Raw genomic sequence first — 26,821 nt, forward strand, 5'->3', positions numbered from 1 at the left:
TTGGAATCTCGCTGCTGCAGGTGTGCTGCGCTAGCCTACTAAGTTATTACCTACAACAACCAAGAAGATGACTGGCCGTGGCAAAGGAGGCAAAGGGCTCGGCAAGGGAGGCGCTAAGCGGCACCGCAAGGTGCTTCGTGACAATATCCAGGGCATCACCAAACCCGCCATTCGTCGTCTGGCTCGACGTGGAGGAGTGAAGCGAATCTCCGGTTTGATATACGAGGAAACCCGTGGTGTGCTGAAGATTTTTCTGGAAAACGTTATCCGGGACGCTGTGACGTACACTGAACATGCCAAACGGAAGACCGTCACTGCGATGGATGTCGTCTATGCGCTTAAACGCCAGGGACGCACATTGTACGGTTTTGGTGGTTAAGCCCTACCACGACGTTCACGACAACACAAAAGGCCCTTTTCAGGGCCACCAAATGTTTAGAAAAAAGAATTAGTTTGAAATGTATCCTTCATAATTTTCATCCACGTTGCAGGGGCGTACTGTTTAATGTGCGATTTTGATGGATATGCGAGAGACCGTCGTAACACTACAACGCGCTCAGTCGCTGGGTTTCCCTTTTTTCATATATGCATTTCCTTTTTCTTTCTCCTGAGCTTGCGTATCATGGGACAAAACGGCTCGTTTCTCGATAGCAACGAACCGCCGACCGACTCTTTTTTTCGCGCGCGCACGTTTTAGCTTACCACGCTTTCACCTACCTGTCTACCTATGAATTTGCGTACCTTTAATTGGTCTGAATGATAAAAGTAAAGTTGATGGCTGGTGAGTTAGTACTGTATCAATCAGGAAGCAATTACAACACACACACACACACACACACAGAGAGAGAGAGAGAGAGAGAGAGAGAGAGAGAGAGAGAGAGAGAGAGAGAGAGAGATTGAGCAACCGTAAAAAAGTCCAGCTTGTGATCTGTGTCGGGGGACAAGCGTTCCCATCGATGCGTGCGCTGAAGCGCCTGGGTGTGATGGTCGACGCGTGCGGTTTATCAGCTCACAGCCATGTACACAACGATGTAGCGAGTTGATCAGTACATCCTAAATAATAGAATTTTGAGTTAGCCAAAGCAATTCGAAATAACACTGATGATTAGAGCACTAAAATCAAAATCCGCAACTAAAATGTTGGATTTTTTTCGAGGTATTTCTCTCTGTCTGTCTCTGCCGTCGAAACAAGAAAGCATTTCGCGAGCGCGTTGTACGGTTCTACGAGCAACACAAGAATCTCGGCGAAAAGTGCACGGTACAATATTTCAAAGGGGAAAACGTTGCGCCGTCGACTGTTTACAACACCTTTCGACGGTGCAATCTCAATGCCGCTTGCCGGTTGATAAAAAAATTATTTTGGCTAAATATTTTGTTTTGCACGAAGCAAGTTACTTCCCTCGCAAAAAAAAGCAAAAAAAAAAAAAAAACAATCGTTCCCGAATACCCACTCGATCCCATTTGTACCCTAAAAAGCACAACCCGCTTCACAATTTGCTTCAGTGTCGCCCAATCGCAGATTTCTTCGGGATTTCGTTTTGAGAGCCACGAATTGCAAACAAGTTGATTGGTAGAAGATCACGAAATGCATTAGCAAAGTTGACGTAGACGCCGTACTACGCGCCTGTTCCGACATCAAACGGAAGCTTCGCCGAACAGCATCCAATTACGGATCGGTTTGAAATGTTCACTAATTTTTGGCCAACAATGGAGAACGTATCTTCTAATTTCAATCGAATCGTTTGTCTTTTTTTTTGACAGGTTGAGAAAAAAAATCCAAAATTTGTGTTGCCACCCGTTAACTTTTTTTGTTTTAGTAATTTTAATAACGAAAGTTTTCAGCAAAGGACCAGCCGACCGAAACGTTTTCCGCAGGTCGCCAAATTACGAGCACTTCCGCTCGAGCAAATATGTACAAAAATGAAATAATTTTATATAGAGAGAAGTTTTCTTTCGATTGGATAGCACCGAAAAGGTTTTCCAATTGCTAGAAGGTTCAAATTAACCTATTTTCCACAATTCAGTTTGCACGTGCCGCCATAGTCGGATACATGATTTGATAATATTCGGCCATACGCTTAAAACAGAATGTTCAGCGGGTGTTAGTTTGGACGGTGCGGACAGTGCAGTAAATTGAATGCAAACTTCCAGTGTACTTTTCACAAGCAGTAATTCGATTTTGGTTGATTTAAAACAACAGTCCGTAAAATTTTACCGGCACCGATCGAATAGTAACTTCCAACCGTCATCTACGCGTTCCCAAACAGAGCCGATGAATACGATCCTAAACAACAGACACCGGACCCCCGGTTATCATATTCGCAGACTTGCATCATCGTGCATCCATCGACTCGTCGTCTACAACTGTGTGTGTGGAAGAAAACCAAACCAAACGAACGCGCAATGGCTGAAACTGCTATCGACGTTGCTGCTACGGCCCCTGCCGTCGTCGCCTCTCCGCCAGCCGCCAAAGCGCCACCGAAGCAGGCGGCCAAGGCTAGCAAGAGTGACGCCAAGAAACCGAAAAAATCTTCAACCCATCCACCAGTGAGTGAGATGGTTCTGGCTGCCATCCGGACCCTGAAGGAACGGAGCGGATCATCACTGCAGGCGATCAAAAAGTACATCGCCGCCAACTACATGTGTGACGTCGCCAGGCTGGCTCCGTTTATCCGGAAGGCTTTGAAAACGGGTGTCGAGAAGGGAAACATCACCCAGACCAAGGGTACCGGTGCTTCCGGATCGTTTAAGGTGACGGTCGAAGCAAAGAAACCGGCTGGCGATAAGAAACCACCATCGGGTGCAGCGAAAAAACCGAAGAAATCGGCTACTAAATCCGGGGAGAAGAAAAATCCGCCGGCTGGTGGTGGTGAGAAGACCAGCAAGCCAAAGGCGGCGATCCCGGCCGCTAAGAAATCGGCTACGAAGAAAGCGAAAGCTGCTGCCCCTGCAAAGGCGGTAACGGCTGCCACTAAACAGAAAGCCACCAAACCATCGAAGGCTGCAGCGAACAAGCCGAGGGCACCTAAGCCAAAGAAGGCCGCCACCGCCCCGAAGAAGGTCACCGCCGGCAAGAAGTAAATTCCCGACAACGTGCGCGTCCCCCCAAAACAACAGTCCTTTTCAGGACTAACAAAATTGTAAAGAATTGATTGATGCTTATTTTCCGTTAATGCTCCGTTCCCCCCATGAGTTTTCTAGCTTGAGCAGCAGCGCGCGCACACACCCGCATTCAACTGGCTGCCGATTGGCAAGATAAATCAGTCGTCGTTAGTTTGATTAAACAAATCACTATAGTAAATAGGCGCGGTTTCTTGCTCAGATAAACGTACGTACGTACAGGTAAATTAATAGTAGGCCGTGGTTTTCTGTTGCCTTAACAAACAAACAAACAAACAGAGCAAGTATAATATTACTCTGATTAGCAAACAACGCGCTTATTTTGGCTATAATAAAACAGAGAAAAATTGGCTGGCACAATAAACAAACGAACGAACGATAATTACCGATTTTTTAGCCTAAATTGACGAACGTATTGTATTGTTCAACTTTGCGATTATGAATTGTGTTGGGTATTTAATTATTAACGTTCAACGCAGATCAGAAGTTTGAAGGCTGGGAAGTGCATTGTATTAACAAGTATGATCCAGAAATGTGTTCTTTTTGCGGCAGAATTTTCATACGCAGGGGCTGTTTTAGACTGACTGAGTAGAATATAGACGATAAAGGGGTAGAAAAAAGACCGTTTTCCGTCTTAACAAAAACAATCAACTAGCGGTAAGGGGAAAGACTACTTCCACAAACTACAGCAATTGATTTGGTGATGATTTGAAAAATGGACAGAGAAACAAAAATGACAACGACGTTTTTGCTCTAATGAAACAAACAAACAAACAAACAACAACAACTAATGTTTATATAAACTATGTGTACACATTTCAATTCAACTCTTTACCAGAACGTGTTTTGGTGGCCCTGAAAAGGGCCGATGACGATGGGGTGGTGGTGTGTGACATCCGGCGGCGGGGCGGGCGACACGTTTACTTCGAGCTGGTATACTTGGTAACGGCCTTGGTACCTTCCGATACGGCATGTTTCGCCAGCTCTCCCGGTAACAGCAAACGAACGGCGGTCTGTACCTCGCGGGAGGTGATCGTCGACCGTCGGTTGTAATGGGCCAGACGAGATGCTTCGTTAGCAATACGCTCGAAGATGTCGTTCACGAAGCTATTCATGATGCTCATCGCCTTCGACGAGACACCGGTGTCCGGATGGACCTGCTTCAGCACCTTGTAGATGTAGATAGCGTAGCTTTCCTTGCGCCGTTGCTTTCGCTTCTTCTTCTCTCCTCCTCCTGCTTTTGTGGCGATGTTCTTCTGTGCCTTGCCACCGCCGCCGCCGGATTTTTTCACAGCCTTTCCGCTGGCTTTCGGTGCCATAGTAACGACGTGGTTGTGCTGCTGTTAACGCTCTCGATGCGAACTGCGCTGACTGATTGGTAGCAAAAATCACTACATATCGCTTATATACGATCGTGTAGCGAGACGAAGGTTCGTCCTTTTTTGTGTTTAGCGCGTTTCGTTCGTTCGCTACTCCGCCCCTTTGGCGAACGATGTGCAATGAAGCGAATGCATAACAAGGGGTGCTGTGTGCGCGAGTGGCATCAGTGTTACTCGTATTGTCTACGTGACTACACACGAACGCGCACAGCGATAAACCTACAACAATGTCTGCACGCGGTAAAGGAGGAAAAGTGAAGGGAAAGCCAAAATCCCGCTCAGTTCGTGCCGGTCTCCAGTTCCCTGTTGGCCGAATTCACCGTCTGCTGAGGAAGGGAAATTATGCTGAACGTGTCGGTGCCGGAGCACCCGTCTACTTGGCAGCTGTGATGGAATATCTTGCCGCCGAAGTACTGGAGCTGGCAGGAAACGCTGCTCGCGATAACAAAAAGACCAGAATCATCCCCCGTCATCTGCAGCTGGCCATTCGAAATGACGAAGAGCTGAACAAACTGCTCTCCGGTGTGACCATTGCTCAGGGTGGCGTGTTGCCTAACATACAGGCCGTACTGCTGCCGAAGAAGACTGAAAAGAGGGCCTCCGCAGCAACTTAAATCCCGCTCCTTTCTAGCCGTAAAAACCGCCCTTTTCAGGGCGACTATTTTCTTCTGATAAAAAGAGTTAATTTGATTTTCACTCCGATAATCATCAACGTACATTTCTGTGAGCATTGCACAAGTTTTTTTTTTTTGCAATGCTCGTCAGACGCTTAATAATAGTTTCCCTCATATCATGGCATTGACGATTTCACCCAATCTCTCAAAAGTTCACTCATCGATTTGGTGCTAAATCACAAATCGGCCGCGCAAGATTTCCCTCAATGGGTCTTGTTTTTCACACGCTACTACTGTCGATCGGTACGAGGTGGTGCTGCTGGCAAAAAATCCCCCATCGGCGTGCTGTCTAACAAACACACACAGCCACCCGCCTGAGCATTTTTGGAGGGAAACGGAAAATTTCTGCTAATAATTCTTAGTAAAATATGATTGGTTGTGGTCCTGAAAAGGACCGTTTGTTGCTGTTTCGTTCTGGGGGGTGATGGGCACACACCAAATTTAGGCCCGCTCCCCACGGATCCGGCGAGCCAGTTGGATGTCTTTCGGCATGATGGTCACTCGCTTGGCATGGATAGCGCACAGATTGGTATCCTCGAACAAACCAACCAGGTAAGCCTCGCTGGCTTCTTGAAGGGCCATGACGGCTGAGCTCTGGAAGCGCAGATCGGTTTTGAAGTCCTGCGCGATCTCACGAACCAGACGCTGGAAGGGCAGCTTGCGGATTAGTAGCTCTGTCGACTTCTGATAGCGACGAATTTCTCGCAGCGCGACAGTTCCTGGTCTGTAGCGATGGGGCTTCTTAACGCCACCCGTAGCTGGGGCACTTTTACGGGCAGCCTTCGTTGCCAACTGTTTGCGGGGAGCTTTCCCTCCGGTGGACTTGCGGGCGGTCTGTTTCGTACGGGCCATGGCGCGAAAATTCTGCTCTACTACTGATACCACTGTGATGCTGTTCAAACGACGAATGATGACCAAAACAGACCGACCGATTTTTTTTATAGTCGCGAATAAACACTACTATCGCCTGTCTCGCTCGTGTACGTGCCATGTGCCTTTTCGTTCTGTATACGGTTCGATTCGGCTACTATACTTCCCCCACCATTTCCATTCCGGAGCCAGTGTTGCCAGACTTGATTTTTTCAGCTTTTCATTAGATTTGCAAAAAAATATTCCTAAAAAGAAAAACTATGTATGAGCAAAAAAAAATCGCCTAGAAATCAATAAAATTCCAACAGTAGAAGAATATCAAACAGAAATAGTTTGTTCATCAGTAACAATTTGTTCCATCATAGATCAGTATCAGATATCGATATTTAAGTACCATAGAAGCCAATATAACGTACCATGTAGACGGATGTATAGAAAATCTTTATAAGTTAAAAAAAAAACCCGTTTGTTTTTCGATTTACTTTTTCTTTCTTTCTTTTTCAGGAGAATCAATTTCTGGGCAATCGTTTTCCAGGGAAAATGCTACCATGTCAGCATTAGTCCGGATAAAGCAGATTTCGGCAATCCCAAGCTACTAAAACAGTGGCAACAGTGAACTTCGTGTTCGCGCTATTTCCCCTTCAAACCAACACATCACGAGTAAGCATATAGATAGCAGCCATGGTAATCTTCCTATGCGGCGGCGACTGAGAATGTGTGTGCATCAGTATAAAAGCGCTACTCAATGGGCCGAATTGCAACATTCGGTATTGGAATCTCGCTGCTGCAGGTGTGCTGCGCTAGCCTACTAAGTTATTACCTACAACAACCAAGAAGATGACTGGCCGTGGCAAAGGAGGCAAAGGGCTCGGCAAGGGAGGCGCTAAGCGGCACCGCAAGGTGCTTCGTGACAATATCCAGGGCATCACCAAACCCGCCATTCGTCGTCTGGCTCGACGTGGAGGAGTGAAGCGAATCTCCGGTTTGATATACGAGGAAACCCGTGGTGTGCTGAAGATTTTTCTGGAAAACGTTATCCGGGACGCTGTGACGTACACTGAACATGCCAAACGGAAGACCGTCACTGCGATGGATGTCGTCTATGCGCTTAAACGCCAGGGACGCACATTGTACGGTTTTGGTGGTTAAGCCCTACCACGACGTTCACGACAACACAAAAGGCCCTTTTCAGGGCCACCAAATGTTTAGAAAAAAGAATTAGTTTGAAATGTATCCTTCATAATTTTCATCCACGTTGCAGGGGCGTACTGTTTAATGTGCGATTTTGATGGATATGCGAGAGACCGTCGTAACACTACAACGCGCTCAGTCGCTGGGTTTCCCTTTTTTCATATATGCATTTCCTTTTTCTTTCTCCTGAGCTTGCGTATCATGGGACAAAACGGCTCGTTTCTCGATAGCAACGAACCGCCGACCGACTCTTTTTTTCGCGCGCGCACGTTTTAGCTTACCACGCTTTCACCTACCTGTCTACCTATGAATTTGCGTACCTTTAATTGGTCTGAATGATAAAAGTAAAGTTGATGGCTGGTGAGTTAGTACTGTATCAATCAGGAAGCAATTACAACACACACACACACACAGGAAGAGAGAGAGAGAGAGAGAGAGAGAGAGAGAGAGAGAGATTGAGCAACCGTAAAAAAGTCCAGCTTGTGATCTGTGTCGGGGGACAAGCGTTCCCATCGATGCGTGCGCTGAAGCGCCTGGGTGTGATGGTCGACGCGTGCGGTTTATCAGCTCACAGCCATGTACACAACGATGTAGCGAGTTGATCAGTACATCCTAAATAATAGAATTTTGAGTTAGCCAAAGCAATTCGAAATAACACTGATGATTAGAGCACTAAAATCAAAATCCGCAACTAAAATGTTGGATTTTTTTCGAGGTATTTCTCTCTGTCTGTCTCTGCCGTCGAAACAAGAAAGCATTTCGCGAGCGCGTTGTACGGTTCTACGAGCAACACAAGAATCTCGGCGAAAAGTGCACGGTACAATATTTCAAAGGGGAAAACGTTGCGCCGTCGACTGTTTACAACACCTTTCGACGGTGCAATCTCAATGCCGCTTGCCGGTTGATAAAAAAATTATTTTGGCTAAATATTTTGTTTTGCACGAAGCAAGTTACTTCCCTCGCAAAAAAAAGCAAAAAAAAAAAAAAAACAATCGTTCCCGAATACCCACTCGATCCCATTTGTACCCTAAAAAGCACAACCCGCTTCACAATTTGCTTCAGTGTCGCCCAATCGCAGATTTCTTCGGGATTTCGTTTTGAGAGCCACGAATTGCAAACAAGTTGATTGGTAGAAGATCACGAAATGCATTAGCAAAGTTGACGTAGACGCCGTACTACGCGCCTGTTCCGACATCAAACGGAAGCTTCGCCGAACAGCATCCAATTACGGATCGGTTTGAAATGTTCACTAATTTTTGGCCAACAATGGAGAACGTATCTTCTAATTTCAATCGAATCGTTTGTCTTTTTTTTTTGACAGGTTGAGAAAAAAAATCCAAAATTTGTGTTGCCACCCGTTAACTTTTTTTGTTTTAGTAATTTTAATAACGAAAGTTTTCAGCAAAGGACCAGCCGACCGAAACGTTTTCCGCAGGTCGCCAAATTACGAGCACTTCCGCTCGAGCAAATATGTACAAAAATGAAATAATTTTATATAGAGAGAAGTTTTCTTTCGATTGGATAGCACCGAAAAGGTTTTCCAATTGCTAGAAGGTTCAAATTAACCTATTTTCCACAATTCAGTTTGCACGTGCCGCCATAGTCGGATACATGATTTGATAATATTCGGCCATACGCTTAAAACAGAATGTTCAGCGGGTGTTAGTTTGGACGGTGCGGACAGTGCAGTAAATTGAATGCAAACTTCCAGTGTACTTTTCACAAGCAGTAATTCGATTTTGGTTGATTTAAAACAACAGTCCGTAAAATTTTACCGGCACCGATCGAATAGTAACTTCCAACCGTCATCTACGCGTTCCCAAACAGAGCCGATGAATACGATCCTAAACAACAGACACCGGACCCCCGGTTATCATATTCGCAGACTTGCATCATCGTGCATCCATCGACTCGTCGTCTACAACTGTGTGTGTGGAAGAAAACCAAACCAAACGAACGCGCAATGGCTGAAACTGCTATCGACGTTGCTGCTACGGCCCCTGCCGTCGTCGCCTCTCCGCCAGCCGCCAAAGCGCCACCGAAGCAGGCGGCCAAGGCTAGCAAGAGTGACGCCAAGAAACCGAAAAAATCTTCAACCCATCCACCAGTGAGTGAGATGGTTCTGGCTGCCATCCGGACCCTGAAGGAACGGAGCGGATCATCACTGCAGGCGATCAAAAAGTACATCGCCGCCAACTACATGTGTGACGTCGCCAGGCTGGCTCCGTTTATCCGGAAGGCTTTGAAAACGGGTGTCGAGAAGGGAAACATCACCCAGACCAAGGGTACCGGTGCTTCCGGATCGTTTAAGGTGACGGTCGAAGCAAAGAAACCGGCTGGCGATAAGAAACCACCATCGGGTGCAGCGAAAAAACCGAAGAAATCGGCTACTAAATCCGGGGAGAAGAAAAATCCGCCGGCTGGTGGTGGTGAGAAGACCAGCAAGCCAAAGGCGGCGATCCCGGCCGCTAAGAAATCGGCTACGAAGAAAGCGAAAGCTGCTGCCCCTGCAAAGGCGGTAACGGCTGCCACTAAACAGAAAGCCACCAAACCATCGAAGGCTGCAGCGAACAAGCCGAGGGCACCTAAGCCAAAGAAGGCCGCCACCGCCCCGAAGAAGGTCACCGCCGGCAAGAAGTAAATTCCCGACAACGTGCGCGTCCCCCCAAAACAACAGTCCTTTTCAGGACTAACAAAATTGTAAAGAATTGATTGATGCTTATTTTCCGTTAATGCTCCGTTCCCCCCATGAGTTTTCTAGCTTGAGCAGCAGCGCGCGCACACACCCGCATTCAACTGGCTGCCGATTGGCAAGATAAATCAGTCGTCGTTAGTTTGATTAAACAAATCACTATAGTAAATAGGCGCGGTTTCTTGCTCAGATAAACGTACGTACGTACAGGTAAATTAATAGTAGGCCGTGGTTTTCTGTTGCCTTAACAAACAAACAAACAAACAGAGCAAGTATAATATTACTCTGATTAGCAAACAACGCGCTTATTTTGGCTATAATAAAACAGAGAAAAATTGGCTGGCACAATAAACAAACGAACGAACGATAATTACCGATTTTTTAGCCTAAATTGACGAACGTATTGTATTGTTCAACTTTGCGATTATGAATTGTGTTGGGTATTTAATTATTAACGTTCAACGCAGATCAGAAGTTTGAAGGCTGGGAAGTGCATTGTATTAACAAGTATGATCCAGAAATGTGTTCTTTTTGCGGCAGAATTTTCATACGCAGGGGCTGTTTTAGACTGACTGAGTAGAATATAGACGATAAAGGGGTAGAAAAAAGACCGTTTTCCGTCTTAACAAAAACAATCAACTAGCGGTAAGGGGAAAGACTACTTCCACAAACTACAGCAATTGATTTGGTGATGATTTGAAAAATGGACAGAGAAACAAAAATGACAACGACGTTTTTGCTCTAATGAAACAAACAAACAAACAAACAACAACAACTAATGTTTATATAAACTATGTGTACACATTTCAATTCAACTCTTTACCAGAACGTGTTTTGGTGGCCCTGAAAAGGGCCGATGACGATGGGGTGGTGGTGTGTGACATCCGGCGGCGGGGCGGGCGACACGTTTACTTCGAGCTGGTATACTTGGTAACGGCCTTGGTACCTTCCGATACGGCATGTTTCGCCAGCTCTCCCGGTAACAGCAAACGAACGGCGGTCTGTACCTCGCGGGAGGTGATCGTCGACCGTCGGTTGTAATGGGCCAGACGAGATGCTTCGTTAGCAATACGCTCGAAGATGTCGTTCACGAAGCTATTCATGATGCTCATCGCCTTCGACGAGACACCGGTGTCCGGATGGACCTGCTTCAGCACCTTGTAGATGTAGATAGCGTAGCTTTCCTTGCGCCGTTGCTTTCGCTTCTTCTTCTCTCCTCCTCCTGCTTTTGTGGCGATGTTCTTCTGTGCCTTGCCACCGCCGCCGCCGGATTTTTTCACAGCCTTTCCGCTGGCTTTCGGTGCCATAGTAACGACGTGGTTGTGCTGCTGTTAACGCTCTCGATGCGAACTGCGCTGACTGATTGGTAGCAAAAATCACTACATATCGCTTATATACGATCGTGTAGCGAGACGAAGGTTCGTCCTTTTTTGTGTTTAGCGCGTTTCGTTCGTTCGCTACTCCGCCCCTTTGGCGAACGATGTGCAATGAAGCGAATGCATAACAAGGGGTGCTGTGTGCGCGAGTGGCATCAGTGTTACTCGTATTGTCTACGTGACTACACACGAACGCGCACAGCGATAAACCTACAACAATGTCTGCACGCGGTAAAGGAGGAAAAGTGAAGGGAAAGCCAAAATCCCGCTCAGTTCGTGCCGGTCTCCAGTTCCCTGTTGGCCGAATTCACCGTCTGCTGAGGAAGGGAAATTATGCTGAACGTGTCGGTGCCGGAGCACCCGTCTACTTGGCAGCTGTGATGGAATATCTTGCCGCCGAAGTACTGGAGCTGGCAGGAAACGCTGCTCGCGATAACAAAAAGACCAGAATCATCCCCCGTCATCTGCAGCTGGCCATTCGAAATGACGAAGAGCTGAACAAACTGCTCTCCGGTGTGACCATTGCTCAGGGTGGCGTGTTGCCTAACATACAGGCCGCACTGCTGCCGAAGAAGACTGAAAAGAGGGCCTCCGCAGCAACTTAAATCCCGCTCCTTTCTAGCCGTAAAAACCGCCCTTTTCAGGGCGACTATTTTCTTCTGATAAAAAGAGTTAATTTGATTTTCACTCCGATAATCATCAACGTACATTTCTGTGAGCATTGCACAAGTTTTTTTTTTTTGCAATGCTCGTCAGACGCTTAATAATAGTTTCCCTCATATCATGGCATTGACGATTTCACCCAATCTCTCAAAAGTTCACTCATCGATTTGGTGCTAAATCACAAATCGGCCGCGCAAGATTTCCCTCAATGGGTCTTGTTTTTCACACGCTACTACTGTCGATCGGTACGAGGTGGTGCTGCTGGCAAAAAATCCCCCATCGGCGTGCTGTCTAACAAACACACACAGCCACCCGCCTGAGCATTTTTGGAGGGAAACGGAAAATTTCTGCTAATAATTCTTAGTAAAATATGATTGGTTGTGGTCCTGAAAAGGACCGTTTGTTGCTGTTTCGTTCTGGGGGGTGATGGGCACACACCAAATTTAGGCCCGCTCCCCACGGATCCGGCGAGCCAGTTGGATGTCTTTCGGCATGATGGTCACTCGCTTGGCATGGATAGCGCACAGATTGGTATCCTCGAACAAACCAACCAGGTAAGCCTCGCTGGCTTCTTGAAGGGCCATGACGGCTGAGCTCTGGAAGCGCAGATCGGTTTTGAAGTCCTGCGCGATCTCACGAACCAGACGCTGGAAGGGCAGCTTGCGGATTAGTAGCTCTGTCGACTTCTGATAGCGACGAATTTCTCGCAGCGCGACAGTTCCTGGTCTGTAGCGATGGGGCTTCTTAACGCCACCCGTAGCTGGGGCACTTTTACGGGCAGCCTTCGTTGCCAACTGTTTGCGGGGAGCTTTCCCTCCGGTGGACTTGCGGGCGGTCTGTTTCGTACGGGCCATGGCGCGAAAATTCTGCTCTACTACTGATACCACTGTGATGCTGTTCAAACGACGAATGATGACCAAAACAGACCGACCGATTTTTTTTATAGTCGCGAATAAACACTACTATCGCCTGTCTCGCTCGTGTACGTGCCATGTGCCTTTTCGTTCTGTATACGGTTCGATTCGGCTACTATACTTCCCCCACCATTTCCATTCCGGAGCCAGTGTTGCCAGACTTGATTTTTTCAGCTTTTCATTAGATTTGCAAAAAAATATTCCTAAAAAGAAAAACTATGTATGAGCAAAAAAAATCGCCTAGAAATCAATAAAATTCCAACAGTAGAAGAATATCAAACAGAAATAGTTTGTTCATCAGTAACAATTTGTTCCATCATAGATCAGTATCAGATATCGATATTTAAGTACCATAGAAGCCAATATAACGTACCATGTAGACGGATGTATAGAAAATCTTTATAAGTTAAAAAAAAAACCCGTTTGTTTTTCGATTTACTTTTTCTTTCTTTCTTTTTCAGGAGAATCAATTTCTGGGCAATCGTTTTCCAGGGAAAATGCTACCATGTCAGCATTAGTCCGGATAAAGCAGATTTCGGCAATCCCAAGCTACTAAAACAGTGGCAACAGTGAACTTCGTGTTCGCGCTATTTCCCCTTCAAACCAACACATCACGAGTAAGCATATAGATAGCAGCCATGGTAATCTTCCTATGCGGCGGCGACTGAGAATGTGTGTGCATCAGTATAAAAGCGCTACTCAATGGGCCGAATTGCAACATTCGGTATTGGAATCTCGCTGCTGCAGGTGTGCTGCGCTAGCCTACTAAGTTATTACCTACAACAACCAAGAAGATGACTGGCCGTGGCAAAGGAGGCAAAGGGCTCGGCAAGGGAGGCGCTAAGCGGCACCGCAAGGTGCTTCGTGACAATATCCAGGGCATCACCAAACCCGCCATTCGTCGTCTGGCTCGACGTGGAGGAGTGAAGCGAATCTCCGGTTTGATATACGAGGAAACCCGTGGTGTGCTGAAGATTTTTCTGGAAAACGTTATCCGGGACGCTGTGACGTACACTGAACATGCCAAACGGAAGACCGTCACTGCGATGGATGTCGTCTATGCGCTTAAACGCCAGGGACGCACATTGTACGGTTTTGGTGGTTAAGCCCTACCACGACGTTCACGACAACACAAAAGGCCCTTTTCAGGGCCACCAAATGTTTAGAAAAAAGAATTAGTTTGAAATGTATCCTTCATAATTTTCATCCACGTTGCAGGGGCGTACTGTTTAATGTGCGATTTTGATGGATATGCGAGAGACCGTCGTAACACTACAACGCGCTCAGTCGCTGGGTTTCCCTTTTTTCATATATGCATTTCCTTTTTCTTTCTCCTGAGCTTGCGTATCATGGGACAAAACGGCTCGTTTCTCGATAGCAACGAACCGCCGACCGACTCTTTTTTTCGCGCGCGCACGTTTTAGCTTACCACGCTTTCACCTACCTGTCTACCTATGAATTTGCGTACCTTTAATTGGTCTGAATGATAAAAGTAAAGTTGATGGCTGGTGAGTTAGTACTGTATCAATCAGGAAGCAATTACAACACACACACACACACAGGAGAGAGAGAGAGAGAGAGAGAGAGAGAGAGAGAGAGAGAGAGAGAGAGAGAGAGAGAGAGAGAGAGAGAGAGAGAGAGATTGAGCAACCGTAAAAAAGTCCAGCTTGTGATCTGTGTCGGGGGACAAGCGTTCCCATCGATGCGTGCGCTGAAGCGCCTGGGTGTGATGGTCGACGCGTGCGGTTTATCAGCTCACAGCCATGTACACAACGATGTAGCGAGTTGATCAGTACATCCTAAATAATAGAATTTTGAGTTAGCCAAAGCAATTCGAAATAACACTGATGATTAGAGCACTAAAATCAAAATCCGCAACTAAAATGTTGGATTTTTTTCGAGGTATTTCTCTCTGTCTGTCTCTGCCGTCGAAACAAGAAAGCATTTCGCGAGCGCGTTGTACGGTTCTACGAGCAACACAAGAATCTCGGCGAAAAGTGCACGGTACAATATTTCAAAGGGGAAAACGTTGCGCCGTCGACTGTTTACAACACCTTTCGACGGTGCAATCTCAATGCCGCTTGCCGGTTGATAAAAAAATTATTTTGGCTAAATATTTTGTTTTGCACGAAGCAAGTTACTTCCCTCGCAAAAAAAAGCAAAAAAAAAAAAAAAACAATCGTTCCCGAATACCCACTCGATCCCATTTGTACCCTAAAAAGCACAACCCGCTTCACAATTTGCTTCAGTGTCGCCCAATCGCAGATTTCTTCGGGATTTCGTTTTGAGAGCCACGAATTGCAAACAAGTTGATTGGTAGAAGATCACGAAATGCATTAGCAAAGTTGACGTAGACGCCGTACTACGCGCCTGTTCCGACATCAAACGGAAGCTTCGCCGAACAGCATCCAATTACGGATCGGTTTGAAATGTTCACTAATTTTTGGCCAACAATGGAGAACGTATCTTCTAATTTCAATCGAATCGTTTGTCTTTTTTTTTTGACAGGTTGAGAAAAAAAATCCAAAATTTGTGTTGCCACCCGTTAACTTTTTTTGTTTTAGTAATTTTAATAACGAAAGTTTTCAGCAAAGGACCAGCCGACCGAAACGTTTTCCGCAGGTCGCCAAATTACGAGCACTTCCGCTCGAGCAAATATGTACAAAAATGAAATAATTTTATATAGAGAGAAGTTTTCTTTCGATTGGATAGCACCGAAAAGGTTTTCCAATTGCTAGAAGGTTCAAATTAACCTATTTTCCACAATTCAGTTTGCACGTGCCGCCATAGTCGGATACATGATTTGATAATATTCGGCCATACGCTTAAAACAGAATGTTCAGCGGGTGTTAGTTTGGACGGTGCGGACAGTGCAGTAAATTGAATGCAAACTTCCAGTGTACTTTTCACAAGCAGTAATTCGATTTTGGTTGATTTAAAACAACAGTCCGTAAAATTTTACCGGCACCGATCGAATAGTAACTTCCAACCGTCATCTACGCGTTCCCAAACAGAGCCGATGAATACGATCCTAAACAACAGACACCGGACCCCCGGTTATCATATTCGCAGACTTGCATCATCGTGCATCCATCGACTCGTCGTCTACAACTGTGTGTGTGGAAGAAAACCAAACCAAACGAACGCGCAATGGCTGAAACTGCTATCGACGTTGCTGCTACGGCCCCTGCCGTCGTCGCCTCTCCGCCAGCCGCCAAAGCGCCACCGAAGCAGGCGGCCAAGGCTAGCAAGAGTGACGCCAAGAAACCGAAAAAATCTTCAACCCATCCACCAGTGAGTGAGATGGTTCTGGCTGCCATCCGGACCCTGAAGGAACGGAGCGGATCATCACTGCAGGCGATCAAAAAGTACATCGCCGCCAACTACATGTGTGACGTCGCCAGGCTGGCTCCGTTTATCCGGAAGGCTTTGAAAACGGGTGTCGAGAAGGGAAACATCACCCAGACCAAGGGTACCGGTGCTTCCGGATCGTTTAAGGTGACGGTCGAAGCAAAGAAACCGGCTGGCGATAAGAAACCACCATCGGGTGCAGCGAAAAAACCGAAGAAATCGGCTACTAAATCCGGGGAGAAGAAAAATCCGCCGGCTGGTGGTGGTGAGAAGACCAGCAAGCCAAAGGCGGCGATCCCGGCCGCTAAGAAATCGGCTACGAAGAAAGCGAAAGCTGCTGCCCCTGCAAAGGCGGTAACGGCTGCCACTAAACAGAAAGCCACCAAACCATCGAAGGCTGCAGCGAACAAGCCGAGGGCACCTAAGCCAAAGAAGGCCGCCACCGCCCCGAAGAAGGTCACCGCCGGCAAGAAGTAAATTCCCGACAACGTGCGCGTCCCCCCAAAACAACAGTCCTTTTCAGGACTAACAAAATTGTAAAGAATTGATTGATGCTTATTTTCCGTTAATGCTCCGTTCCCCCCATGAGTTTTCTAGCTTGAGCAGCAGCGCGCGCACACACCCGCATTCAACTGGCTGCCGATTGGCAAGATAAATCAGTCGTCGTTAGTTTGATTAAACAAATCACTATAGTAAATAGGCGCGGTTTCTTGCTCAGATAAACGTACGTACGTACAGGTAAATTAATAGTAGGCCGTGGTTTTCTGTTGCCTTAACAAACAAACAAACAAACAGAGCAAGTATAATATTACTCTGATTAGCAAACAACGCGCTTATTTTGGCTATAATAAAACAGAGAAAAATTGGCTGGCACAATAAACAAACGAACGAACGATAATTACCGATTTTTTAGCCTAAATTGACGAACGTATTGTATTGTTCAACTTTGCGATTATGAATTGTGTTGGGTATTTAATTATTAACGTTCAACGCAGATCAGAAGTTTGAAGGCTGGGAAGTGCATTGTATTAACAAGTATGATCCAGAAATGTGTTCTTTTTGCGGCAGAATTTTCATACGCAGGGGCTGTTTTAGACTGACTGAGTAGAATATAGACGATAAAGGGGTAGAAAAAAGACCGTTTTCCGTCTTAACAAAAACAATCAACTAGCGGTAAGGGGAAAGACTACTTCCACAAACTACAGCAATTGATTTGGTGATGATTTGAAAAATGGACAGAGAAACAAAAATGACAACGACGTTTTTGCTCTAATGAAACAAACAAACAAACAAACAACAACAACTAATGTTTATATAAACTATGTGTACACATTTCAATTCAACTCTTTACCAGAACGTGTTTTGGTGGCCCTGAAAAGGGCCGATGACGATGGGGTGGTGGTGTGTGACATCCGGCGGCGGGGCGGGCGACACGTTTACTTCGAGCTGGTATACTTGGTAACGGCCTTGGTACCTTCCGATACGGCATGTTTCGCCAGCTCTCCCGGTAACAGCAAACGAACGGCGGTCTGTACCTCGCGGGAGGTGATCGTCGACCGTCGGTTGTAATGGGCCAGACGAGATGCTTCGTTAGCAATACGCTCGAAGATGTCGTTCACGAAGCTATTCATGATGCTCATCGCCTTCGACGAGACACCGGTGTCCGGATGGACCTGCTTCAGCACCTTGTAGATGTAGATAGCGTAGCTTTCCTTGCGCCGTTGCTTTCGCTTCTTCTTCTCTCCTCCTCCTGCTTTTGTGGCGATGTTCTTCTGTGCCTTGCCACCGCCGCCGCCGGATTTTTTCACAGCCTTTCCGCTGGCTTTCGGTGCCATAGTAACGACGTGGTTGTGCTGCTGTTAACGCTCTCGATGCGAACTGCGCTGACTGATTGGTAGCAAAAATCACTACATATCGCTTATATACGATCGTGTAGCGAGACGAAGGTTCGTCCTTTTTTGTGTTTAGCGCGTTTCGTTCGTTCGCTACTCCGCCCCTTTGGCGAACGATGTGCAATGAAGCGAATGCATAACAAGGGGTGCTGTGTGCGCGAGTGGCATCAGTGTTACTCGTATTGTCTACGTGACTACACACGAACGCGCACAGCGATAAACCTACAACAATGTCTGCACGCGGTAAAGGAGGAAAAGTGAAGGGAAAGCCAAAATCCCGCTCAGTTCGTGCCGGTCTCCAGTTCCCTGTTGGCCGAATTCACCGTCTGCTGAGGAAGGGAAATTATGCTGAACGTGTCGGTGCCGGAGCACCCGTCTACTTGGCAGCTGTGATGGAATATCTTGCCGCCGAAGTACTGGAGCTGGCAGGAAACGCTGCTCGCGATAACAAAAAGACCAGAATCATCCCCCGTCATCTGCAGCTGGCCATTCGAAATGACGAAGAGCTGAACAAACTGCTCTCCGGTGTGACCATTGCTCAGGGTGGCGTGTTGCCTAACATACAGGCCGTACTGCTGCCGAAGAAGACTGAAAAGAGGGCCTCCGCAGCAACTTAAATCCCGCTCCTTTCTAGCCGTAAAAACCGCCCTTTTCAGGGCGACTATTTTCTTCTGATAAAAAGAGTTAATTTGATTTTCACTCCGATAATCATCAACGTACATTTCTGTGAGCATTGCACAAGTTTTTTTTTTTTGCAATGCTCGTCAGACGCTTAATAATAGTTTCCCTCATATCATGGCATTGACGATTTCACCCAATCTCTCAAAAGTTCACTCATCGATTTGGTGCTAAATCACAAATCGGCCGCGCAAGATTTCCCTCAATGGGTCTTGTTTTTCACACGCTACTACTGTCGATCGGTACGAGGTGGTGCTGCTGGCAAAAAATCCCCCATCGGCGTGCTGTCTAACAAACACACACAGCCACCCGCCTGAGCATTTTTGGAGGGAAACGGAAAATTTCTGCTAATAATTCTTAGTAAAATATGATTGGTTGTGGTCCTGAAAAGGACCGTTTGTTGCTGTTTCGTTCTGGGGGGTGATGGGCACACACCAAATTTAGGCCCGCTCCCCACGGATCCGGCGAGCCAGTTGGATGTCTTTCGGCATGATGGTCACTCGCTTGGCATGGATAGCGCACAGATTGGTATCCTCGAACAAACCAACCAGGTAAGCCTCGCTGGCTTCTTGAAGGGCCATGACGGCTGAGCTCTGGAAGCGCAGATCGGTTTTGAAGTCCTGCGCGATCTCACGAACCAGACGCTGGAAGGGCAGCTTGCGGATTAGTAGCTCTGTCGACTTCTGATAGCGACGAATTTCTCGCAGCGCGACAGTTCCTGGTCTGTAGCGATGGGGCTTCTTAACGCCACCCGTAGCTGGGGCACTTTTACGGGCAGCCTTCGTTGCCAACTGTTTGCGGGGAGCTTTCCCTCCGGTGGACTTGCGGGCGGTCTGTTTCGTACGGGCCATGGCGCGAAAATTCTGCTCTACTACTGATACCACTGTGATGCTGTTCAAACGACGAATGATGACCAAAACAGTTTTTTTTTTTTAACAGTTAAATTGACTTTATTTCTTTAAATTTGTTTTCTTGTAGTACATGTAATTTATCTCTTAAGTGATACAGAATTTTCTCTTCAACTTTGTGCATATCTTCTTGTTTTTTTTTTTTGTGTTTCTCATTCGTAGTATAAATTTGGTACTTTTATTTACCGGATGTAACGGAATTTGTTTCTTTGTTTTAATTTTATAACCTAACCTTAACCTACTATGTACACTATTTACAACTTAACCTAGAAGAGAGTGCTTATAAGCATATATTCGGAGTTCCGGCATTTTGCCTGAAATTTGCTAGTGTTTGTGGTTATTCTTTGTGCTACGGTATTTACATTTGCCAAGCTATGGACAAGGGTGGTCCGGGAATCGAACGGAAGGTTCAGTATCATTTTCAGAGTCTTGTTTTGGAGCACTTGTAGTTTTTTCTTGTGGGTAGGAGCACATGTTTGCCATACTGGGCTAGCGTAGTCCATGACGGGAGCGATGATCTGCTTGAATACTGCCAACTTGTTTCGTTCGGAGAGCTTGGAGCGTCGATTGATGAGTGGATAAAGGCATTTAACTAGTAGGGAACACTTAGCTTGAACTTTTTCTACGTGCTGACGAAAGAGGATTTTAGAGTCTATTAGGAGACCTAGATAGATTACTTCTGAGGACCAGTCGATTGGCGTGCCTCCAAGCGTCACTTTGCAGTTACTAGGGGGATCCAGTTTGGTAGTTTGCCGGTGCTTGAAGATGATCGTTTGAGTCTTGGGCAGGTTTAGTTGTATTTTCCAGTTGCTCGTGTATTCGACAAAGATATCCAAACACCGCTGTAGCTTGCTCCTGAGCTCGTTCACTTTTCTGCCCTTCACCAGTATGGCGGTATCGTCCGCAAACAATGACAGCCAGCAGCCATCGGGGAGGGGAGGGATATCCGACGTGTATATGCTGTACAGGATAGGCCCGAGGAGACTGCCTTGGGGCACTCCAGCTGGGATTTGGAACGTTTCCGATACTGCTCCCTGGAGTGAAACCTTGAACGATCTATCTCGTAGGTAGTTGCGGATGGTTTGCGTTAAGTATACTGGGACGTTGAACTCGCTGAGCTTGTAGATTAACCCGTCGTGCCACACGTTATCGAACGCCTTCTCGACGTCGAGCAGTGCCATTGCAGTGGATTTGGAGACGACTTTGTTCTTCTTAATTATGTTGACAACTCTCATCAGTTGGTGAGTCGTCGAGTGGCCCCTCCTGAAGCCAAATTGTTCGGGTAGAAGTATGTTGTTACTGCTCACGTATTCCAGGATGCGATCAAGAAGAAGCTTTTCATAAATCTTGCTCAGAGACGACAGCAGGCTGATAGGTCGGTAGCTCGAAGATATTGTGGGATCTTTCCCAGGTTTGAGGATCGGTGTGATTTTAGCCAGCTTCCAAATGGAAGGAAAGTAGCGAAGCTCCAGACACTTGTTGAATATGCTGGTCAAGAGAGTGAGCGTTCTGATACTCAGATTTTTTAGGGTCAGATTGAATATTCCATCGAACCCGGGAGCTTTCATATTTTTGGTGTTCTTGATTGCCGAGCGAACTTGTTCAACTGTCACTATTTGATTCTGGGGAACACCACCTACTGACTGATCTAGGGCGCGAACTTTATTCAATACCCGCGTTTCGAATGGACTTTGGATGCTATTGCCGAGTTCATGTGAGCGCACGAAATGATTACCGATGGCAGATGACCAAAACAGACCGACCGATTTTTTTTATAGTCGCGAATAAACACTACTATCGCCTGTCTCGCTCGTGTACGTGCCATGTGCCTTTTCGTTCTGTATACGGTTCGATTCGGCTACTATACTTCCCCCACCATTTCCATTCCGGAGCCAGTGTTGCCAGACTTGATTTTTTCAGCTTTTCATTAGATTTGCAAAAAAATATTCCTAAAAAGAAAAACTATGTATGAGCAAAAAAAAAATCGCCTAGAAATCAATAAAATTCCAACAGTAGAAGAATATCAAACAGAAATAGTTTGTTCATCAGTAACAATTTGTTCCATCATAGATCAGTATCAGATATCGATATTTAAGTACCATAGAAGCCAATATAACGTACCATGTAGACGGATGTATAGAAAATCTTTATAAGTTAAAAAAAAAACCCGTTTGTTTTTCGATTTTTTTCTTTCTTTCTTTTTCAGGAGAATCAATTTCTGGGCAATCGTTTTCCAGGGAAAATGCTACCATGTCAGCATTAGTCCGGATAAAGCAGATTTCGGCAATCCCAAGCTACTAAAAACAGTGGCAACAGTGAACTTCGTGTTCGCGCTATTTCCCCTTCAAACCAACACATCACGAGTAAGCATATAGATAGCAGCCATGGTAATCTTCCTATGCGGCGGCGACTGAGAATGTGTGTGCATTCAGTATAAAAGCGCTACTCAATGGCCGAATTGCAACATTCGGTATTGGAATCTCGCTGCTGCAGGTGTGCTGCGCTAGCCTACTAAGTTATTACCTACAACAACCAAGAAGATGACTGGCCGTGGCAAAGGAGGCAAAGGGCTCGGCAAGGGAGGCGCTAAGCGGCACCGCAAGGTGCTTCGTGACAATATCCAGGGCATCACCAAACCCGCCATTCGTCGTCTGGCTCGACGTGGAGGAGTGAAGCGAATCTCCGGTTTGATATACGAGGAAACCCGTGGTGTGCTGAAGATTTTTCTGGAAAACGTTATCCGGGACGCTGTGACGTACACTGAACATGCCAAACGGAAGACCGTCACTGCGATGGATGTCGTCTATGCGCTTAAACGCCAGGGACGCACATTGTACGGTTTTGGTGGTTAAGCCCTACCACGACGTTCACGACAACACAAAAGGCCCTTTTCAGGGCCACCAAATGTTTAGAAAAAAGAATTAGTTTGAAATGTATCCTTCATAATTTTCATCCACGTTGCAGGGGCGTACTGTTTAATGTGCGATTTTGATGGATATGCGAGAGACCGTCGTAACACTACAACGCGCTCAGTCGCTGGGTTTCCCTTTTTTCATATATGCATTTCCTTTTTCTTTCTCCTGAGCTTGCGTATCATGGGACAAAACGGCTCGTTTCTCGATAGCAACGAACCGCCGACCGACTCTTTTTTTCGCGCGCGCACGTTTTAGCTTACCACGCTTTCACCTACCTGTCTACCTATGAATTTGCGTACCTTTAATTGGTCTGAATGATAAAAGTAAAGTTGATGGCTGGTGAGTTAGTACTGTATCAATCAGGAAGCAATTACAACACACACACACACACAGGAAGAGAGAGAGAGAGAGAGAGAGAGAGAGAGAGAGAGAGAGAGAGAGAGAGAGAGAGAGAGAGAGAGAGAGAGAGAGAGAGAGAGAGAGAGATTGAGCAACCGTAAAAAAGTCCAGCTTGTGATCTGTGTCGGGGGACAAGCGTTCCCATCGATGCGTGCGCTGAAGCGCCTGGGTGTGATGGTCGACGCGTGCGGTTTATCAGCTCACAGCCATGTACACAACGATGTAGCGAGTTGATCAGTACATCCTAAATAATAGAATTTTGAGTTAGCCAAAGCAATTCGAAATAACACTGATGATTAGAGCACTAAAATAAAAATCCGCAACTAAAATGTTGGATTTTTTTCGAGGTATTTCTCTCTGTCTGTCTCTGCCGTCGAAACAAGAAAGCATTTCGCGAGCGCGTTGTACGGTTCTACGAGCAACACAAGAATCTCGGCGAAAAGTGCACGGTACAATATTTCAAAGGGGAAAACGTTGCGCCGTCGACTGTTTACAACACCTTTCGACGGTGCAATCTCAATGCCGCTTGCCGGTTGATAAAAAAATTATTTTGGCTAAATATTTTGTTTTGCACGAAGCAAGTTACTTCCCTCGCAAAAAAAAGCAAAAAAAAAAAAAAAACAATCGTTCCCGAATACCCACTCGATCCCATTTGTACCCTAAAAAGCACAACCCGCTTCACAATTTGCTTCAGTGTCGCCCAATCGCAGATTTCTTCGGGATTTCGTTTTGAGAGCCACGAATTGCAAACAAGTTGATTGGTAGAAGATCACGAAATGCATTAGCAAAGTTGACGTAGACGCCGTACTACGCGCCTGTTCCGACATCAAACGGAAGCTTCGCCGAACAGCATCCAATTACGGATCGGTTTGAAATGTTCACTAATTTTTGGCCAACAATGGAGAACGTATCTTCTAATTTCAATCGAATCGTTTGTCTTTTTTTTTTGACAGGTTGAGAAAAAAAATCCAAAATTTGTGTTGCCACCCGTTAACTTTTTTTGTTTTAGTAATTTTAATAACGAAAGTTTTCAGCAAAGGACCAGCCGACCGAAACGTTTTCCGCAGGTCGCCAAATTACGAGCACTTCCGCTCGAGCAAATATGTACAAAAATGAAATAATTTTATATAGAGAGAAGTTTTCTTTCGATTGGATAGCACCGAAAAGGTTTTCCAATTGCTAGAAGGTTCAAATTAACCTATTTTCCACAATTCAGTTTGCACGTGCCGCCATAGTCGGATACATGATTTGATAATATTCGGCCATACGCTTAAAACAGAATGTTCAGCGGGTGTTAGTTTGGACGGTGCGGACAGTGCAGTAAATTGAATGCAAACTTCCAGTGTACTTTTCACAAGCAGTAATTCGATTTTGGTTGATTTAAAACAACAGTCCGTAAAATTTTACCGGCACCGATCGAATAGTAACTTCCAACCGTCATCTACGCGTTCCCAAACAGAGCCGATGAATACGATCCTAAACAACAGACACCGGACCCCCGGTTATCATATTCGCAGACTTGCATCATCGTGCATCCATCGACTCGTCGTCTACAACTGTGTGTGTGGAAGAAAACCAAACCAAACGAACGCGCAATGGCTGAAACTGCTATCGACGTTGCTGCTACGGCCCCTGCCGTCGTCGCCTCTCCGCCAGCCGCCAAAGCGCCACCGAAGCAGGCGGCCAAGGCTAGCAAGAGTGACGCCAAGAAACCGAAAAAATCTTCAACCCATCCACCAGTGAGTGAGATGGTTCTGGCTGCCATCCGGACCCTGAAGGAACGGAGCGGATCATCACTGCAGGCGATCAAAAAGTACATCGCCGCCAACTACATGTGTGACGTCGCCAGGCTGGCTCCGTTTATCCGGAAGGCTTTGAAAACGGGTGTCGAGAAGGGAAACATCACCCAGACCAAGGGTACCGGTGCTTCCGGATCGTTTAAGGTGACGGTCGAAGCAAAGAAACCGGCTGGCGATAAGAAACCACCATCGGGTGCAGCGAAAAAACCGAAGAAATCGGCTACTAAATCCGGGGAGAAGAAAAATCCGCCGGCTGGTGGTGGTGAGAAGACCAGCAAGCCAAAGGCGGCGATCCCGGCCGCTAAGAAATCGGCTACGAAGAAAGCGAAAGCTGCTGCCCCTGCAAAGGCGGTAACGGCTGCCACTAAACAGAAAGCCACCAAACCATCGAAGGCTGCAGCGAACAAGCCGAGGGCACCTAAGCCAAAGAAGGCCGCCACCGCCCCGAAGAAGGTCACCGCCGGCAAGAAGTAAATTCCCGACAACGTGCGCGTCCCCCCAAAACAACAGTCCTTTTCAGGACTAACAAAATTGTAAAGAATTGATTGATGCTTATTTTCCGTTAATGCTCCGTTCCCCCCATGAGTTTTCTAGCTTGAGCAGCAGCGCGCGCACACACCCGCATTCAACTGGCTGCCGATTGGCAAGATAAATCAGTCGTCGTTAGTTTGATTAAACAAATCACTATAGTAAATAGGCGCGGTTTCTTGCTCAGATAAACGTACGTACGTACAGGTAAATTAATAGTAGGCCGTGGTTTTCTGTTGCCTTAACAAACAAACAAACAAACAGAGCAAGTATAATATTACTCTGATTAGCAAACAACGCGCTTATTTTGGCTATAATAAAACAGAGAAAAATTGGCTGGCACAATAAACAAACGAACGAACGATAATTACCGATTTTTTAGCCTAAATTGACGAACGTATTGTATTGTTCAACTTTGCGATTATGAATTGTGTTGGGTATTTAATTATTAACGTTCAACGCAGATCAGAAGTTTGAAGGCTGGGAAGTGCATTGTATTAACAAGTATGATCCAGAAATGTGTTCTTTTTGCGGCAGAATTTTCATACGCAGGGGCTGTTTTAGACTGACTGAGTAGAATATAGACGATAAAGGGGTAGAAAAAAGACCGTTTTCCGTCTTAACAAAAACAATCAACTAGCGGTAAGGGGAAAGACTACTTCCACAAACTACAGCAATTGATTTGGTGATGATTTGAAAAATGGACAGAGAAACAAAAATGACAACGACGTTTTTGCTCTAATGAAACAAACAAACAAACAAACAACAACAACTAATGTTTATATAAACTATGTGTACACATTTCAATTCAACTCTTTACCAGAACGTGTTTTGGTGGCCCTGAAAAGGGCCGATGACGATGGGGTGGTGGTGTGTGACATCCGGCGGCGGGGCGGGCGACACGTTTACTTCGAGCTGGTATACTTGGTAACGGCCTTGGTACCTTCCGATACGGCATGTTTCGCCAGCTCTCCCGGTAACAGCAAACGAACGGCGGTCTGTACCTCGCGGGAGGTGATCGTCGACCGTCGGTTGTAATGGGCCAGACGAGATGCTTCGTTAGCAATACGCTCGAAGATGTCGTTCACGAAGCTATTCATGATGCTCATCGCCTTCGACGAGACACCGGTGTCCGGATGGACCTGCTTCAGCACCTTGTAGATGTAGATAGCGTAGCTTTCCTTGCGCCGTTGCTTTCGCTTCTTCTTCTCTCCTCCTCCTGCTTTTGTGGCGATGTTCTTCTGTGCCTTGCCACCGCCGCCGCCGGATTTTTTCACAGCCTTTCCGCTGGCTTTCGGTGCCATAGTAACGACGTGGTTGTGCTGCTGTTAACGCTCTCGATGCGAACTGCGCTGACTGATTGGTAGCAAAAATCACTACATATCGCTTATATACGATCGTGTAGCGAGACGAAGGTTCGTCCTTTTTTGTGTTTAGCGCGTTTCGTTCGTTCGCTACTCCGCCCCTTTGGC

The 26,821-nt window shown here is 46.3% G+C and overlaps 6 protein-coding genes across 6 annotated transcripts; 4 read left to right on the forward strand and 2 right to left on the reverse strand.

Annotated features, from left to right (window-relative positions):
• The first annotated feature begins 67 nt into the window (after positions 1-67).
• LOC131695958 (histone H4-like) lies at positions 68-379 on the forward strand. Its single transcript, XM_058984488.1, has one exon. It carries the CDS (start codon positions 68-70, stop codon positions 377-379), a length of 312 nt encoding a protein of 103 aa, XP_058840471.1.
• Positions 380-2,403: 2,024 nt separating this feature from the next.
• On the forward strand, positions 2,404-3,699 carry LOC131695959 (histone H1A, sperm-like). The gene is made up of 2 exons (XM_058984489.1): positions 2,404-2,958; positions 3,673-3,699. The coding sequence occupies exons 1-2, from the start codon at positions 2,404-2,406 to the stop codon at positions 3,697-3,699; spliced, it is 582 nt and encodes a 193-aa protein (XP_058840472.1).
• Positions 3,700-4,040: 341 nt separating this feature from the next.
• Positions 4,041-12,958, reverse strand: LOC131695960 (uncharacterized). Its single transcript, XM_058984490.1, has 4 exons — positions 12,929-12,958; positions 10,839-11,170; positions 6,135-6,177; positions 4,041-4,376 (listed from the first exon to the last, which is right to left on the reverse strand). Exons 1-4 carry the CDS (start codon positions 12,956-12,958, stop codon positions 4,041-4,043), a joined length of 741 nt encoding a protein of 246 aa, XP_058840473.1.
• A 715-nt stretch (positions 12,959-13,673) lies between these two features.
• Positions 13,674-13,985, forward strand: LOC131695961 (histone H4-like). The gene has a single exon (XM_058984491.1). The coding sequence runs from the start codon at positions 13,674-13,676 to the stop codon at positions 13,983-13,985; it is 312 nt and encodes a 103-aa protein (XP_058840474.1).
• Positions 13,986-16,029: 2,044 nt separating this feature from the next.
• On the forward strand, positions 16,030-17,325 carry LOC131695962 (histone H1A, sperm-like). Its single transcript, XM_058984492.1, has 2 exons — positions 16,030-16,584; positions 17,299-17,325. The coding sequence occupies exons 1-2, from the start codon at positions 16,030-16,032 to the stop codon at positions 17,323-17,325; spliced, it is 582 nt and encodes a 193-aa protein (XP_058840475.1).
• A 341-nt stretch (positions 17,326-17,666) lies between these two features.
• LOC131695877 (histone H2B-like) lies at positions 17,667-26,551 on the reverse strand (the record flags this gene model as incomplete). Its single annotated transcript, XM_058984412.1, has 3 exons — positions 17,667-18,052; positions 21,876-21,901; positions 26,274-26,551. Coding segments are annotated over 3 exons (690 nt in total), but the record flags the coding sequence as incomplete, so codon positions are not given.
• Positions 26,552-26,821: the final 270 nt, after the last annotated feature.

This window comes from Topomyia yanbarensis, unplaced genomic scaffold, assembly GCF_030247195.1.
Source record: "Topomyia yanbarensis strain Yona2022 unplaced genomic scaffold, ASM3024719v1 HiC_scaffold_6, whole genome shotgun sequence".
Taxonomy (NCBI): Eukaryota; Metazoa; Arthropoda; class Insecta; order Diptera; family Culicidae; genus Topomyia; species Topomyia yanbarensis.

Excerpts from the sequence above, each read along its gene's own strand:
- LOC131695958 (XM_058984488.1), top strand. The coding sequence starts at position 68 with ATGACTGGCCGTGGCAAAGGAGGCAAAGGGCTCGGCAAGGGAGGCGCT.
- LOC131695959 (XM_058984489.1), top strand. The coding sequence starts at position 2,404 with ATGGCTGAAACTGCTATCGACGTTGCTGCTACGGCCCCTGCCGTCGTC. Across the intron at positions 2,959-3,672 it reads CTGCTGCCCCTGCAAAGGCG|AATTTTCATACGCAGGGGCT; the intron begins GTAACGGCTGCC and ends TTTTTGCGGCAG.
- LOC131695960 (XM_058984490.1), bottom strand. The coding sequence starts at position 12,958 with ATGGCACGTACACGAGCGAGACAGGCGATA. Across the intron at positions 6,178-10,838 it reads ACCAAGTATACCAGCTCGAA|AACGAAAAGGCACATGGCAC; the intron begins GTAAACGTGTCG and ends AACCGTATACAG. Across the intron at positions 4,377-6,134 it reads CACGAGCGAGACAGGCGATA|AAGAACATCGCCACAAAAGC; the intron begins GTAGTGTTTATT and ends GGCAAGGCACAG.
- LOC131695962 (XM_058984492.1), top strand. The coding sequence starts at position 16,030 with ATGGCTGAAACTGCTATCGACGTTGCTGCTACGGCCCCTGCCGTCGTC. Across the intron at positions 16,585-17,298 it reads CTGCTGCCCCTGCAAAGGCG|AATTTTCATACGCAGGGGCT; the intron begins GTAACGGCTGCC and ends TTTTTGCGGCAG.
- LOC131695961 (XM_058984491.1), top strand. The coding sequence starts at position 13,674 with ATGACTGGCCGTGGCAAAGGAGGCAAAGGGCTCGGCAAGGGAGGCGCT.